General features: G+C 36.5%; 2 protein-coding genes and 1 long non-coding RNA gene across 7 annotated transcripts in view; 1 reads left to right on the top strand and 2 right to left on the bottom strand.

The window, feature by feature from the left end:
- TXNDC11 (thioredoxin domain containing 11) overlaps positions 1 to 14129 on the top strand; it is a 103388-nt gene that overhangs the window by 41678 nt on the left and 47581 nt on the right. For all 5 annotated transcript variants that reach the window (XM_037813577.1, XM_037813576.1, XM_037813580.1 and 2 more), the window contains one exon: positions 3688 to 3781. In XM_037813577.1, coding sequence (XP_037669505.1) covers positions 3688 to 3781 — 94 coding nt within the window. The remainder of the gene's footprint in view (positions 1 to 3687; positions 3782 to 14129) is intronic.
- LOC119517086 overlaps positions 3320 to 14129 on the bottom strand; it is a 34249-nt gene continuing 23439 nt past the window's right edge. Inside the window, exons 2-3 of the long non-coding RNA XR_005213468.1 lie at positions 9274 to 9376; positions 3320 to 3397 (exon numbers count right to left, since the gene is read on the bottom strand). This is a non-coding gene — a long non-coding RNA (uncharacterized LOC119517086). The remainder of the gene's footprint in view (positions 3398 to 9273; positions 9377 to 14129) is intronic.
- On the bottom strand, positions 10532 to 11045 carry LOC119517083 (lysM and putative peptidoglycan-binding domain-containing protein 2-like). The gene has a single exon (XM_037813582.1). It carries the CDS (start codon positions 11043 to 11045, stop codon positions 10671 to 10673), a length of 375 nt encoding a protein of 124 aa, XP_037669510.1. The 3' UTR covers positions 10532 to 10670.

Here is a 14129-nt window from a genome sequence, read left to right as displayed (position 1 = left end):
TATATTGTTTGTAAGTAAAATTCTACTAGAATGTTGAGCAAATAGATAATCTTTTCTGTCAATTCAAAATTTTATAGCACAGTGGATGAAATATTTGTATATTTTCTTGGTGTGAGTTGACATCAATGCAGAAATATTTCAAGTACTATTGAGTAAAAACATACCGAGGAACTATTCTCATGGCCACTAGAGGGTGTGTAGACCATCTGCTGAAATTTATACCACACTGCAGACGGTGCCCACTTAGGAAAGTAGTTTATGCTGAGGAGGATTTGCTGGCCTAGCAATGCTGCTTCCTGTAAATAGTCTGTTTTCAACCTCCTCATGGTAGCAGGTGCTGAATCAACTGTACATCATGGCATGGCATTAAAAACACACAAACTGGGTCAAGTTATAATTTAGTACTCATTATGTATTGTTCTTTGCTAAATTGTAAATTTGATGGAAGAGCTTTGTCATATTTCTCTTTTACCCCATTGATTCATTAACAAATGTTTCTTGTTTACTTGCTCTGTGCAGGCCTTCTCTGAGCTGGCAATGTGGTGATGAACGAGAGGCAGGGTCTGTTTTGTGGAGTAAAGTCCAGTAGGAGAGAGAGACAACAGGCAGGAAACCAATGAGCAAAGTAGTTTCAGATGATAAGTGCCGTGATGAAAAATAAAGAAGGGCAAGGTGATAGTATAAGGGCCATAGATGTGGCTATTTTAGAAGACAGGGAAGGCCCCTCTGACGGGATAACATTTGAGCAAAAAACCTAGTAAAGTGAAGTTTATTTGATGGGACCTCTCCCTGAGGAGATTTGGAGAAAGCAAGTTCCCGCAAATGGGAACACTAAGTGCAAAGATGCTGAGGAAGGTACAGGGTGGGGGTGGGGCCGAGCTGAAAGAACAAATGGAGGAGAGGTAGGAGATGAGGTTGGGGGTGTCTCACTGCCCTCCTATGTCCCCATGAAACCTCTGATTGGTTGGACAAATGAAGAGAAAAGGAACCCTGACAGCTGAGCTCCTTAGGAGTGTTGTTCATTTGATAGCGGCTTAAGCTACTGGGAGTGAACTAAAAGAAACACTGCGGGTTAGAAGCTGGGGTCAGGATGATCTGTGCACATTTGTAAGCATCAGAGTGAGGAGGGATAACATGCGTAGCAGCAGGGCTTGAAAATAAACTTAAGGTACCTGGTCCATTGTCAGTCTGGCCTATTTGCAAGGCCAGGTCATCCAAAACAGGGCCCCAAAAGGAATTGAGTACAGTTAAACAGGGTTAGAGTTATCTGCTTTGAATCAGCCTATGAATTTATTTGCAGCTGAACAAGAGTAGGGCCTAGACCTGGAAAAGTCTGTGTACATATGCATGTGCATTTTGTTCACTAAATCATCCCTCTTTCCAGATTTAAGAAAAACTGTAGAAGGATCTCTGAAATATATGTAGCTAATTTGTAATAATTTCTCAAATAATGATACTGCTTGGGGAAATGTCATAAAATTTATTTTATCAAAAGCATAAGCAGAGCCAGTTGAATAACTTAAATGGTAATTTGCAGTAGGAATAAACAGATAACTGTTACCTCACTTTATTTCATTTTTTTTGCTATTTTGAAGTATCAATTAGAATTTGTTCTCTTGGCAATGAGGTTGTTTTGTATTCTGTGCTGAATTTCTTTTGTCTAACTACTTGAAAATTTTGATACCAATTCTTGTGAAGATAGAGGCTACTTCATTCAAGCTGTATATGAAAACTGCAGTGGTGATACCATTGATAAGAACAAGCATTTACACTGTAGGAAACTGTCCACAAAGGACACTTGCAAATGGTCCAGCCTTTATTCATTTTTAAAAGTTTGTTTTGGATTTCCTTTGGAGACTCCGAATTCAAATTTATTTTACTTCCATTAATATGTGCCCATGTGTGTATCATATACACATATGAAGTTACATACATGCATGTAGATCTATACATGTTTATGGGACATGTATCCACTTTTGTGCAGCCACCTAAGATAATGTAATATGAACAGACCTAAAATTCACCTTATTTAATTTCTAGCCATGGAACTTTTATTAGTATTTAGAATTAATTTACTCCATTTGATTTGGGGAGTTTGATAAGAATTTAGAGAAATTTAAGTGGGTTTTTCGATTTTCTTTCTATTAGTTTACATTTTTGTTATCTTTGTGTCCAATATTATCTAATGACTAGATTTCTGAAGATTTTGTTTCCCTTTGTTCTTGGTAGGAAAGCTTATTACACTGTCATAGTATGGCTTTAAGCCTTAAAAACCCAAATACTATGTAATCCTACTCTAAACACATTCTAGATTGACTTGTTAAAAACATTTTGAAGGAGTAGAGCAAAAGAAAATCCTGTTTTTAATAACTTTGCTTTCTGATTTCCTCAGTTGTTTGACCAACTGGTTATCTGCTTGCTCTTTTAGATGTTAGAATTAAACATTCTGACCTATCTAGGTTCTGTCAGCCTGAAAACCATTTGATTTATTTAAAATTGAGAACAAGAAAGTGGTTTAGATAGCACACTCCATTATAGGTCAGATGTATCTTCTTTTATACAACATATTAATTTTAAATTTCACCAACAGCTTAACTTTTTGATGTGATTTTTGTCCCAATAATCAAATAAGCTCTACAGTTGTTTATTAGGAGCATTGCCAAGTGCTTTGGGGCTAGAGAGATGGATTCTTTATACTTGTCTGGCACTGAGTTGTTCATTGGGCTCATTCTTCAGAGTCATCCCATGAGGAATTGTCCCTGTTTGACAGATAAGGAGACTGAGGTTTCACAGTGAAGGGGTCACCTGGAGTCATTCATTCAGCTGATAGAGCTTGGACTGGAGTTCAGGTCTTCTGACTGCAAGCCCAGCCCTCTTTCTTCAGGGGCTTCACAGTTTGGTCTTTGAGGTAGAGAATAATTATTACAAAAACAAAAACAACCCCCCCCCCCCCCCACAGAATGAGTGCCCCAGGCCTTCAAAGAAGGAAGAAATTATTCCAAGCAGGAAGGCAGAATGTAACTGGTAGGGGAGAGTTAATTGATTTGACTGAATGGAGGGCCGTGTGCTAAGCTTAGAGAAATGGGATGAGCCGATGGGGTTTTGTGGTGGTGGAGGAGTGGGAGGTGGGACCCCTGCAGATTGACCTGATGACAGAGGAGGGTTGCTACAGCCAAACAGATTTAACCTGATTTCAAGCAAGTGTAAAGTTTGTTTGTAGTGAGTTAGAGGAAGTAATTGAGGAAACCTAAGAAGTGTTACCAAAAAAAAATTACTGATACAGCATGACTGAAGTTGTTAAACAAAAGCAAGTGAGTACCTGAAATTGACGGTAAGGTTTTGAGCTATTGGTCTAGGAGAACTGTGCCGTCTGCAGAGGGTGGAAAGAAGCACCTCCCTAGGGAGAGAGAAGGCTGTTTCAGCTTTGAATTGCCCCTAAGGACCTCTGTGCCATCCTGTAAAAAGCTGCTGTTTGGACATATCCTTCCTTACTTGTAGTCTAAATGGAGAGAAAGGTCAGCCCAACCTGCAACCTTTCTCTTGTGTTAGGCTTTTTTTAAAACATGAAATGCAACTAAATGCAGTATTTTCATATTTTAATTGCATGTTGTTCTTGTTTCCGAATATCCTCCGTTACACAGTTGCCAGCCAAGTTTCAGTGACCTAATTCTGCTTTTGTTTCTACAGCCTGGAGTACTTGGCTACTTTGAGTTCAGTGGCTCACCCCAGCCTCCTGGTTATTTGACATTCTTCACTTCAGCATTACATTCATTAAAGAAAGGTAAAAGTGATCATATTAAGACATATTTTAATAGAAACACATACATATTGATGTTATCTTCTTTTGCATATGTTATGATTATGATTGTAATTTTAAAAGTTGATTTGCTTGATTCCTTTCCTCGTGTTTATAATAAATGATGTCATTGTTTATGTTCCATCAGTAGCAAACAGGAAGTGCTGTATTATTTTAAATGTTCAACTTTTTAAAAACATAGCTTGATCATACTTTGCAATTTTATGTTTTGCATTTAAAATGTGTTATACCTAATTATTTTTTTCATGTAGTTATAAGTTCTAGTCAAAGTTTTTAGTGGCTATACAATCTGTTGGTTACGTATATTATGAATTAGTAATCCATTTTCTTTGAGAAGTATTTTTGCAAGTGTAAAAGTCATGACACATGGCGTATTTAGAAAATAGAAATTACTTACAAAGCTTGGTGACCAGTTTCATTATTCTCAAATCCATATATTTTTGTACTTAGTTGAATCATATGAGGTCTTACTTTTTAAATTAAACATTGTATCATACCCATTTTTCCATGTTGCTTCATTCTCTTTCTAGCAGTCACTGCTTCCAAGTCCTATCAGTTCACTATCAGATACTCTTTCATTTGTTTGCATGTCTCCATCTCCTTTGGTGCCACTCTGGTCCAAGCCCCTCCTTCCTGCACCTGGGCTATGCCATGGACACTTACCTGGTATCTACGTTTGCCCCTTTTCGAGCCACTCTTCACCTGGCTTGATAGTCATAAAATATAAATCCCAGCTCACATCACTCCTCTGCTTCAAACTCTTCATGGTGGGCCACTACACTTAGGAAAAAATCTAAAATCGTACCATTGCCTCTGACCTCTTCTGTCTCATCTGTGCCCTTTGAGCTCTGACAGACTGGCCTTCTCCATGTTCCTTGAGCTGGCCAAGTTCTCCCTCACACTAGACCTTTGCATGTGCTGGTTCTTATGCCTGGAATGCCTGCATGCATGTGCTTGCACACACACACACACACACACACACACACACACTTACCTGGTCCCTAGGGCCCAGCTTAATATCATTTCCACAATCTAAATAACTGGTGCCTCCCCACCCCCATCTAAATTGGGTACGCTGTTGTTTTTCTTCATAACACTTAACACAACTTTTTGTTGTGTATTTAATTATGAGGTGATTGTTTAATGGCTGTCTTCTTCCCCAGACTGAAATCTCTGAGGGTAGGGACAACATGTCTTCAGTTTAGTGTTCTTTCTCCAGAGCTTGGCACAAAGCAGGGGTTCAACCAGTATTTGCCAAATGAGCGATCAGATTAATGGCTATATTTCCCCCCCAGTAGTTCAACCAAAAGAATATAACCATCCTTTTATTACTTGCTTCAGTGTTTTGTTTTGTTTTATGGGGTATATTAAAACTGTATGCCATCTTTTTTTGTTTGGGGAGTATTGGGGGAGGAAATCAAGTTGTCACTTAAGTATGTTTTCTGTCCGCTTGAAAGACTTTGTGCTGCACAGCTTCAAGTAACTAAGAAGACTTAGCAAATCAAAGTTTGAACTAACAAAATACTGCCAACTTAAATAAGCTTAAGAAGCAGACATTCACAACTCTTATGGAAAATTAAATAAAGCTCTTCAAAGAAAAGACCTCAACAAGATTATGTATGAAAGGATGACCTAGAGTCGTTCATTAAAAGTTCCTGAGCAAAGAGAGCATTTCGAGATTGTGGAATGATGTTTGGTTATCTATAGTTAGCTCACATTGTGTGCTGTATGCCCTGTTAGTAAGAAATAAGTCATTCATCTTAAGTAGTTTTTTTAAGAGATTTCAAAGGTTTGTGGGAAAACCTTTCCAAGTGTGCGACAGTATCTTTTTTCTTCTCTCTTCTTCTTCTTTTCTTTTTTTTTTAAAGCAAAGAAAGGTGATAAATGGGTAAAAATTACTTGAAGGTACAAAATGAGCCTCTTTGGTCAAATCGCTACTTTTGACAAACAAGTACATGAAAGTTCTTCTCAGAATAAATGTAGTCTGATTTACCTTTACCACATTTCTTCCCTATCTTGTGATTCTAGTTGGGGCTTATAAAAATCCTGTTGCAGGTGTAAGATTTGTCCTAATTACTCCTTTTCCACCCCATTTTTATGGATAAGCTCCCACTTAAGTTTGATGAACCATTTTTAGATTGGGTGTGATGATTTTCCATAATATATGCACTACGAAGGATTATCTAAAATAAATCTTGCCTTGGGCCATCTGGATTTTTTCCCTTTTCTTTCTCCTATCCTCGAGTCAAATGGTACTTTACTTATGAATAGCAGATGTGTGGTAAGAGAAACATATGCATGGCATGCTTTTTTTTTTAATGGTACGTTTTCAAATGTAAATTTTAGGTCAGTGTCATGTTTAGATTGTATATACAAATCGAAGCCTGAGAAACATTTGACACACTTAACATTTGGTTATAGAGAGCTTAACTAAAGAAGTGTTTAGACTGTTGTGGTAGAAAGCAGACGTCGTGATTCAGAAAACTACAAGTGTTTACAAAATGCACGTGTCTTTCCATTGCTGCAATGATTTATTTTTAGTTGTCTTAGAAATAGGCAGGATGTTCTCTGAGTCTTTCATTTGTTTCTTGAAGCTAGCTGGTCATCCATCTGTGAATATTTTGAGAGCTTACCACTTATCAAACATCATGACTTAGAACTACAGTACATGCTAAGAAGGAAACTCATTATAGGAACTTAGGGTTTAGTTGTAATATCTGGTTCTATGGTACCTTATCACTCCCTTAAAAGTGTTTGTATGAGGTTTGATACTGTTAAACATTAAAAAAAAGGAAATTAGGGGAAAATCATTTACCACCTCAGGGCTCTTGGATTAACTGCTTACTTTCTCTGTTTTTCTTAACGATTTCTTTCTTCTCTCTTAACCATTGTCATTTACCTGTTGATTCAGCCTTAGTGCTGAGCTGTCAGTTTATGTAAGCCCACCTAGTAGGTGGTAGGGACAGTAACCCTTTGTTACATTTCTGCCCATTGTTTTCCTAGCCTTTTTACTTTTATTATTTTTTATATAATAATTTTATATTTTCATGTTGTTGAATCTGTGGTTCTTTTTCTTGATTTCTTTTTCCTGCAAAAAATCTGACCAATAATTAGTTTATTTCCTTCTTCCTTTTCAGTTTGAAAATATATGTAGTACTTTACCTAGAATTTACTTTGGCTTAAAATATAAAGCACACACACACAAATATAGAGTACAATTGATTTTTGCCCCCAGTAATTGGCTGATCAGTTAGCAGTATTTACAAAATGATAATTCCTTTCTTCCTCATTTTGATGATGCCTTCATCACAAAATACATTCTTACATGCAGTTGAGTCTGTACCACATTTTCTCTTCATCTAAGTATCTATTCTTTTTTTAAATTTTATTTTAAAATTTTGGTAAAATATATAACATAATCATCTTAACCATTTTAAGTGGACAATTCCGTGACCTTAAATACATTCACATTACTGTGTAACTTTCACCACTATTTCCAGACTCTCTTCATCATCCCAAAACAAAACTCATACTTATTTAGCAGTAACTCCTCATTTGCCTCTCCTCCCACCTCTGACAACCACTATTCTGCTTTCTGTCTCTATGGCTTTGCTTATTCTAAGTAATAATAAACCACATTTTGTTTACTGATGCATCTATTGATGGACACTCGGGTTGCTTCCACCTTTTGGCTAATGTGAAAGTGAATAATGCTACGATGAACATTGGTGTGCAAATATCTGTTTGAGTCCCTGCTTTCAATTATTTTGGGTGTATACTTAGAAGTGGAATTGCTAGGTCATATGGTAATTCTGTATTTAACTTTCTGAGGACAGGATAACTGTTTTCCACAGTGGCTGCAGCATTTTGCATTCCCACCAACAGTGTACAAAGTGTTCCTATTTCTCTGCATCCTTGTCAACACGTGTTATTTTCAGTTTTTTTAATAATGGCCATTCTGATGGGTATAAAGTGGTATCTCGTAGTTTTAATTTGCATTTCTCTAATGCCTAATGGTGTTGAACATCTTTTCATATAATTGCCCATTTGTATATCTTCTTTGGAGAAATATTTTTTCAACTCCTTGGCCCATTTTTTTGTTGTTGAGTTGTAGGATTTCTTTACATCTTCTAGATATTAAACACTTATCAGATATATGGTTTCCAAATATTTTTTCCAGTTCTGTAGGTTGTCTTTTCATTTTCTTGATAACTTCCTTTGATGCACAAAAGTTTTTAATTTTGATGAAGTCTATTTCATCTGTTTTTTCTTTTGTTGTTTGTGCTTTTGTTGTAAAATCCAAAAATCCATTGCCAACCACATGGTCCTGAAGATATTTCTCTATATTTTCTTGTAAGAGTTTTATAATATTAGCTCTTTTTTTTTTTTTTTTTTTTTTTATTTTAAATCTTCATTTTATTGAGATATATTCACATACCACGCAGTCATACAAAACAAATCGTACATTCGATTGTTCACAGTACCATTACATAGTTGTACATTCATCACCTAAACCAATCCCTGACACCTTCATTAGCACACACACAAAAATAACAAGAATAATAATTAAAGTGAAAAAGAGCAATTAAAGTAAAAAAGAACACTGGGTGCCTTTGTTTGTTTGTTTCCTTCCCCTATTTTTCTACTCATCCATCCATAAACTGCACAAAGGGGAGTGTGGTCCTTATGGCTTTCCCAATCCCATTGTCACCCCTCATAAGCTACATTTTTATACAATTGTCTTCGAGATTCGTGGGTTCTGGGTTGTAGTTTCAGGTATCTACCACCAGCTACCCCAATTCATTAGAACCTAAACAGGGTTGTTTAAATTGCGCGTAAGAGTGCCCACCAGAGTGACCTCTCGGCTCCTTTTGGAATCTCTCTGCCACTGAAGCTTATTTCATTTCCTTTCACATCCCCGTTTTGGTCAAGAAGATGTTCTCCATCCCACAATGCCGGGTCTACATTCCTCCCTGGGAGTCATATTCCACGTTGCCCCGGGAGTCATATTCCACGTTGCCAGGGAGATTCACTCCCCTGCATTCACTTTTGTATAATTTATCTAAACATCTATATGCCATGATGAAAAATAAATTTAATTAGGGAGTGTTCTGGGTTGAATGGTGTCCCCCAGAATTCATATCTACTCAGAACCTGTGACTGTGACCTTATTTGGAAATAGGGTCTTTTTAGATGTAATCAAGTTGAGAACATACTTAACTAGAGTGGAACCTAATCCAATATGACTGGTGTCCTTAAAAGAAAAGGGAAATGTGGACACAAAGACAGACACACAGAGAAGGAAGAGACAACCACGTTAACAATGGAGGCAGAGATTAAAGTGATGTGTTTGCCAGCCAAGGAACGCCAAGGATTGCCAAGGATTGCCAGCGGCCCGGAGAAGCTAAGAGACAGGCATGAAGGAGTTCTCCCTCAGAGCCCGCAGAAGAACCAACCTTGCTGACACCTTGATTTGGGACTTCCAGCCTGCAGAACTATGAGGCCATAAATTGCTGTTGTTTTAAGCCACGCAGTTTGTGGTAATTTGTTACAGCAGCCCTAGGAAAATAAGACACATCTGTAAACCATTCAGCCTGGAGGGATGAACATGTGCAATTCTGGTTCTGCAAGCTCTGCTGCATTAACACTTAAGGGCACTTGTTTCCTGCTTAATGGAAGAACTGGTTGCTAGACAGGGAGGAAAAAAACTAGGAAAGAGAAGAGGATAAAAGGAGAACAACAAAGGTCCCAACTGGATCCTTTTCTGCCCCATGGAAAGCAGACTCCTTTGGGAATGTTTGAGAAGGGTTTTAAATAAAACCTAAAGATTTATTTAACTTGTGGTTGAATAGAAATTAAGACCAAAAATATTTAATTATAAATGATAAATTGTTTTATGTTTACTGCAGTAAACTATACACGTAACAAAGGTGAGACAATTAAATTACGAGAATAAAAACCCAGCACTCAATTCAAATGAGCAGAGTAATTGCAAAGCAATTCCAGGTTACATAAAGTAACCTGTCAATGAAATCTAAACTAGAAACCACCAATGTTGTCAGATAATGGCATTATTTGTTCTTTTCATCATAACCATGTTTCCACTATATCTGAAACACAGCAGGTCAAATATTATGAAAATGCAAAGGTTACTAGTAACTGTAATTGATTGAAACTTTTTTTTCAAAATTGCATTTATAATAAAAATCATTAAAGTGAGGGAGAAGCTATCACCATTCCACAAATATAATTTAAATATCAATAATATTTTGCCATTTTTAAAAAAATTTGAAGACTGAAGTATGAAAACATAGTTTATTTTCTCATCCAGACTTTCGTAACTTATTTTTACAAAATAGCAGACAAAATTTGGTTCTTTATATTAATTCAGAACATGTAATACATATTCTGAATGTAATACATACAGCACGCATAAGTTATTATAAACACACAGCAGTTTCAGCATCACTTAAACAGCAATCATGTTTGTCACATAATTAGGAATTCATCAGGAGATAAACATTGCTTTTATTTTGAATATGCAAATAGCCTTTGACGCTTTATGTTAACCAGTATTTACAAAAGCTAGTCTAAAAACACAACCACCTACAAAAGTGATGAGCTTTAGGATACAATTTTGCTATCATGCCATAATAAAAGACTTAAAATTATAGAAAGCCAGAGAAAGTGAAACATTTCAGTGCAATTGCTGTAGGTGGAACTACCTAATTGTGATTTTAAGATATATGGTCTGGGAATCCAAAAGACATCCTTTTGAATCTTCAGTTGTTGGTTTTTTTTTTTATGATCCAACCATTTCTAGATCCAAGTTAGAGTTATGCCTCTTAATCATCTAACTGTGATAGAGGGAAGTTGCATAGGGACTTTCTTCATCTCTGCTCTCTTCTTTTAGTTTCTTGGCTGCCTGTGTTGATAACTTTATCTGCAAGTCTAGTCTCTGCAGAAAATCTCTGGCTGACACCTCCTCGGGCTGTATAGGCTGAACGCAGGATTCCTGAGGACTGGGAGGAGGTAGGTCCTCCCCAGCCACCACTGGCTGTTCTTCAAGAGAAAGACTGCTGTCAACAGTTTCCTTTTCTGGAGAATCGATTGAGTTAAGTCCATTAAACAACAAAGGCTTCTCTGATATAATTGGGATGTTCAAAGTTTTCTTCAGAAATATACAGTCATTGGTAAACAGTTTATTTGCCCTTTTTATTTGCTCCATCTGATTGTGGAGGAAAAAGAATTTATTCACGATCTTGCAAGAACAGACACAGCCAGAAACGTGGCTGGCACGCTGAACAATAGACTATAATATTAGCTCTTATATTCAGGTCATTGATCCATTTTGAATTAATTTTTTGTGTTTGGTGAGAGGTAGGGGTCCATATTCGTTCTTTTGCATATGGATTTCTGGTTGTCCCATACCATTTGTTAAAGAGATTATTCTTTCCCCATTGAATGGACTTGGAACCCTTACTGAAAATCACTTGGCCGTAGATGTATGGATTTATCTCTGGACTCTCAATTCTGTTCCATCGGTCTGTATGTCTGTCCTTAAGCCAGTAGCACACTCTTTTAATTACTGTAGCTTTATAGTGAATTTTGAAATCAGAACATGTGAAACTCCAACTTTGTTCCTCTTTTTCAGATTGTTTTGGCTATTCAGGGGCCCTTGCAATTCCATGTGAATTTAAGAATCGGCTTTTCCATTTCTGTGGGGAAGAAAAAAAAAAGGCTAGTGTAATTTTGATAGGGGTTATATTGAATTTGTAGATTTCTTTAGGCAGTTTTGACATTTTAACAATATTAAGTCTTCTAGTCTGTGAACACAAGATGTCTTTCCATTTATTTATGTCTTTAATTTCTTTCAGCAATGTTTTGTAGCTTTCAGTACACAAATCTTTCGCCTCCTTGGTTAAATTTATTCCTGCATATTTTATTCTTTTTGATGCTATTATAATTGGAATTGTTTTCTTGATTTCCATTTGGGATTGATCTTTGCTGTTATATGGAAAAACAACTGATTTTTGTACTCCTTAACTTTGCAAAAATCATTTATTGGTTCTAGTAACTTCCTTGTGGATTCTTAGGGATTTCTGTATATTAGATCATGTCATCTGTGAATAGGGGATAATTTTACTTCTTCCTTTCTAATATGGTTGCCTTTTATTTCTTTTCCTTGTCCAATTGCTCTGGCTAGAACTTCTAGTACAATGCAGTATAATGGTGGTGACAGCTGGCATCCTTGTCTTTTACCTGATTTTAGGGGGAAAGCTTTAGTCTTTCACCATTGAGTATGATATTTTCTGTGGATTTGCATAAATGCCTTTATCATATTGAGAAAGTTCCCTTTTATTTCTAGTTTTCTTAGTGTTTATATCATGAAATGATGTTGGATTTTTGTCATGCCTTTTTTGCATTCTGTTGATGGTGATATATTATGTTGATGGATTTTCTTAGGTTTAACCATCCTTCTATTCCTGGAATAAGTTCCACTTGATCATGGTATATAATCCTTTTAATATACTGTTGGATTTGGTTTGGCCAGTATTTTGTTCAGAATTTTTGCAGTGATACTCATAAGGGATATTGGTCTATAATTTTCTTTTGCTGTCTTTATCTGGCTTTGGTATCAGGGTAATACTGGCCTCATAGATTGAGATAGTGAGTAATCCCTCCTCTTCTATTTTTTGGAAGAGTTTGAGAAGGATTGGTGTTAAATCTTCCTTAAATGGTAGGGTAGAATTCACCAATGAAACCGTCTGATCTTGGGTTTTTCTTCATTGAGAGGTTTTTAATTCCGTCTTTTTACTTATTATAGGTGGGTGTTGAGATTTTTTATTTCTCCTTGTGTCATATTAAGCAATTTATATGTTTTAAGGAAGCAGTTACAAAGCTAAAATACAATAATACAGGATTTTATATTTACCTATGTAGTTAACCTTTATTCTGTATTTCTTATAGCTTCAAGATACTGTCTAGTCAGTGTCTTTTATTTCAGCCTCAGTGACTTACTTTAACATTTTTTATAGGGGAGTCTTGTGGTAATGAACTTGTTTAGCTTTTGATTCTCTGTAAATGTCTTAATTTCTCCTTCATTTTTTAAGGATAATTTTGCTGGATATGGGATTCTTATTTGACATTTTTTTTTCTTTAAGAACTTTAAATATGTCATCTCTCAGTCTTCTTGTGTCTGTGGTTTCTGATGAGAACTCGACTGTTAATCTTATTGGAGATCCCTTGTATGTGACAAGTCACTTCTCTCTTGCTGCTTTCAAAATCCTCTCTTTCACTATATTTCCCTAAAATGTGTCTTGGTATTGATTTCTTAAGCGTTTGTCTTGCTTGGAGTTCATTGAGCTTCCTGGATCTGTGTACTCATGTCTTCCATTAGATTGGGGAAGTTTTCAGCCATTCTTTATTCAGATACTGTGCCCCTTTCTGTGTTGGCTTCTGGTTTCTAGTGATGTGTATGTTGGTACACTTGATGGTGTCCCACAGATTCCTCTGTTCATTTTTCCTCATTATTTTTTCTTTCTGTTCCTCACACTGGATACTTTCAATTATCTTGTCTTCAAGTTCACTGATTATTTCTTCTGCCTGTTTTAATCTGCCTTTAAAATCCCTCCAGTGAGTTTTTCATTTCAATTACTATACTTTGCAGCTCTGAAATTTATGTTTTGTTCCTTTTTATAATCTCTCTCTATTTTGTTTAGACAGTGTTTTAGTTTGCTAAGCTGTTCAGCCAGATACCATGAAATGCATTGGCTTTGACTATGGGAATTTGATACATTACAAGCTTACAGTTTTGAAGCTGTGAAGATGTCCAACTCTAGGCATCATGAAGATGCTACTCTTTCCTGAACTCCAGCTGTCAGAAATCCTGGATTCTGTCACATGGGAAGGCACATGGCCGTGTCTGCTGGTCTCTGTTCTCTACCAGGTTTCGTTTGCTTTCAGCTTCTTGCCTCCATGGCTTTCTCCCTGTCTGAATTTCATTTTCTTACAAAGGACTCCAGTAAGAGGATTAAGACCCACCCTGAATGAGGTGAGTCACAGCTTAGTAAGCTTAGTACAGATCCTATTTACAATGGGTCCACACCCACAGGAATGGGTTTACTTGAAGAACATACTTCTCAGGGGTACATACACCACAGACAGTGTTTTCCTAATTTTCTTTAGTTATTTGTATATGATTTCCTTTAGTACCTTGAAAATATTTGACAGTTGATTTAAAGTCTTTAGTGTTCCAGGATATGAGCTTCACCAGGGATGGTATTTGGAAAATTCTTTTTGTCCTATGAAA

Source organism: Choloepus didactylus, chromosome 21, assembly GCF_015220235.1.
Source record: "Choloepus didactylus isolate mChoDid1 chromosome 21, mChoDid1.pri, whole genome shotgun sequence".
In the NCBI taxonomy this organism is placed as follows: Eukaryota; Metazoa; Chordata; class Mammalia; order Pilosa; family Megalonychidae; genus Choloepus; species Choloepus didactylus.
The sequence above is the reverse complement of the archived record's forward strand: the minus strand, read 5'-3'. Positions and strand labels throughout refer to the sequence as shown.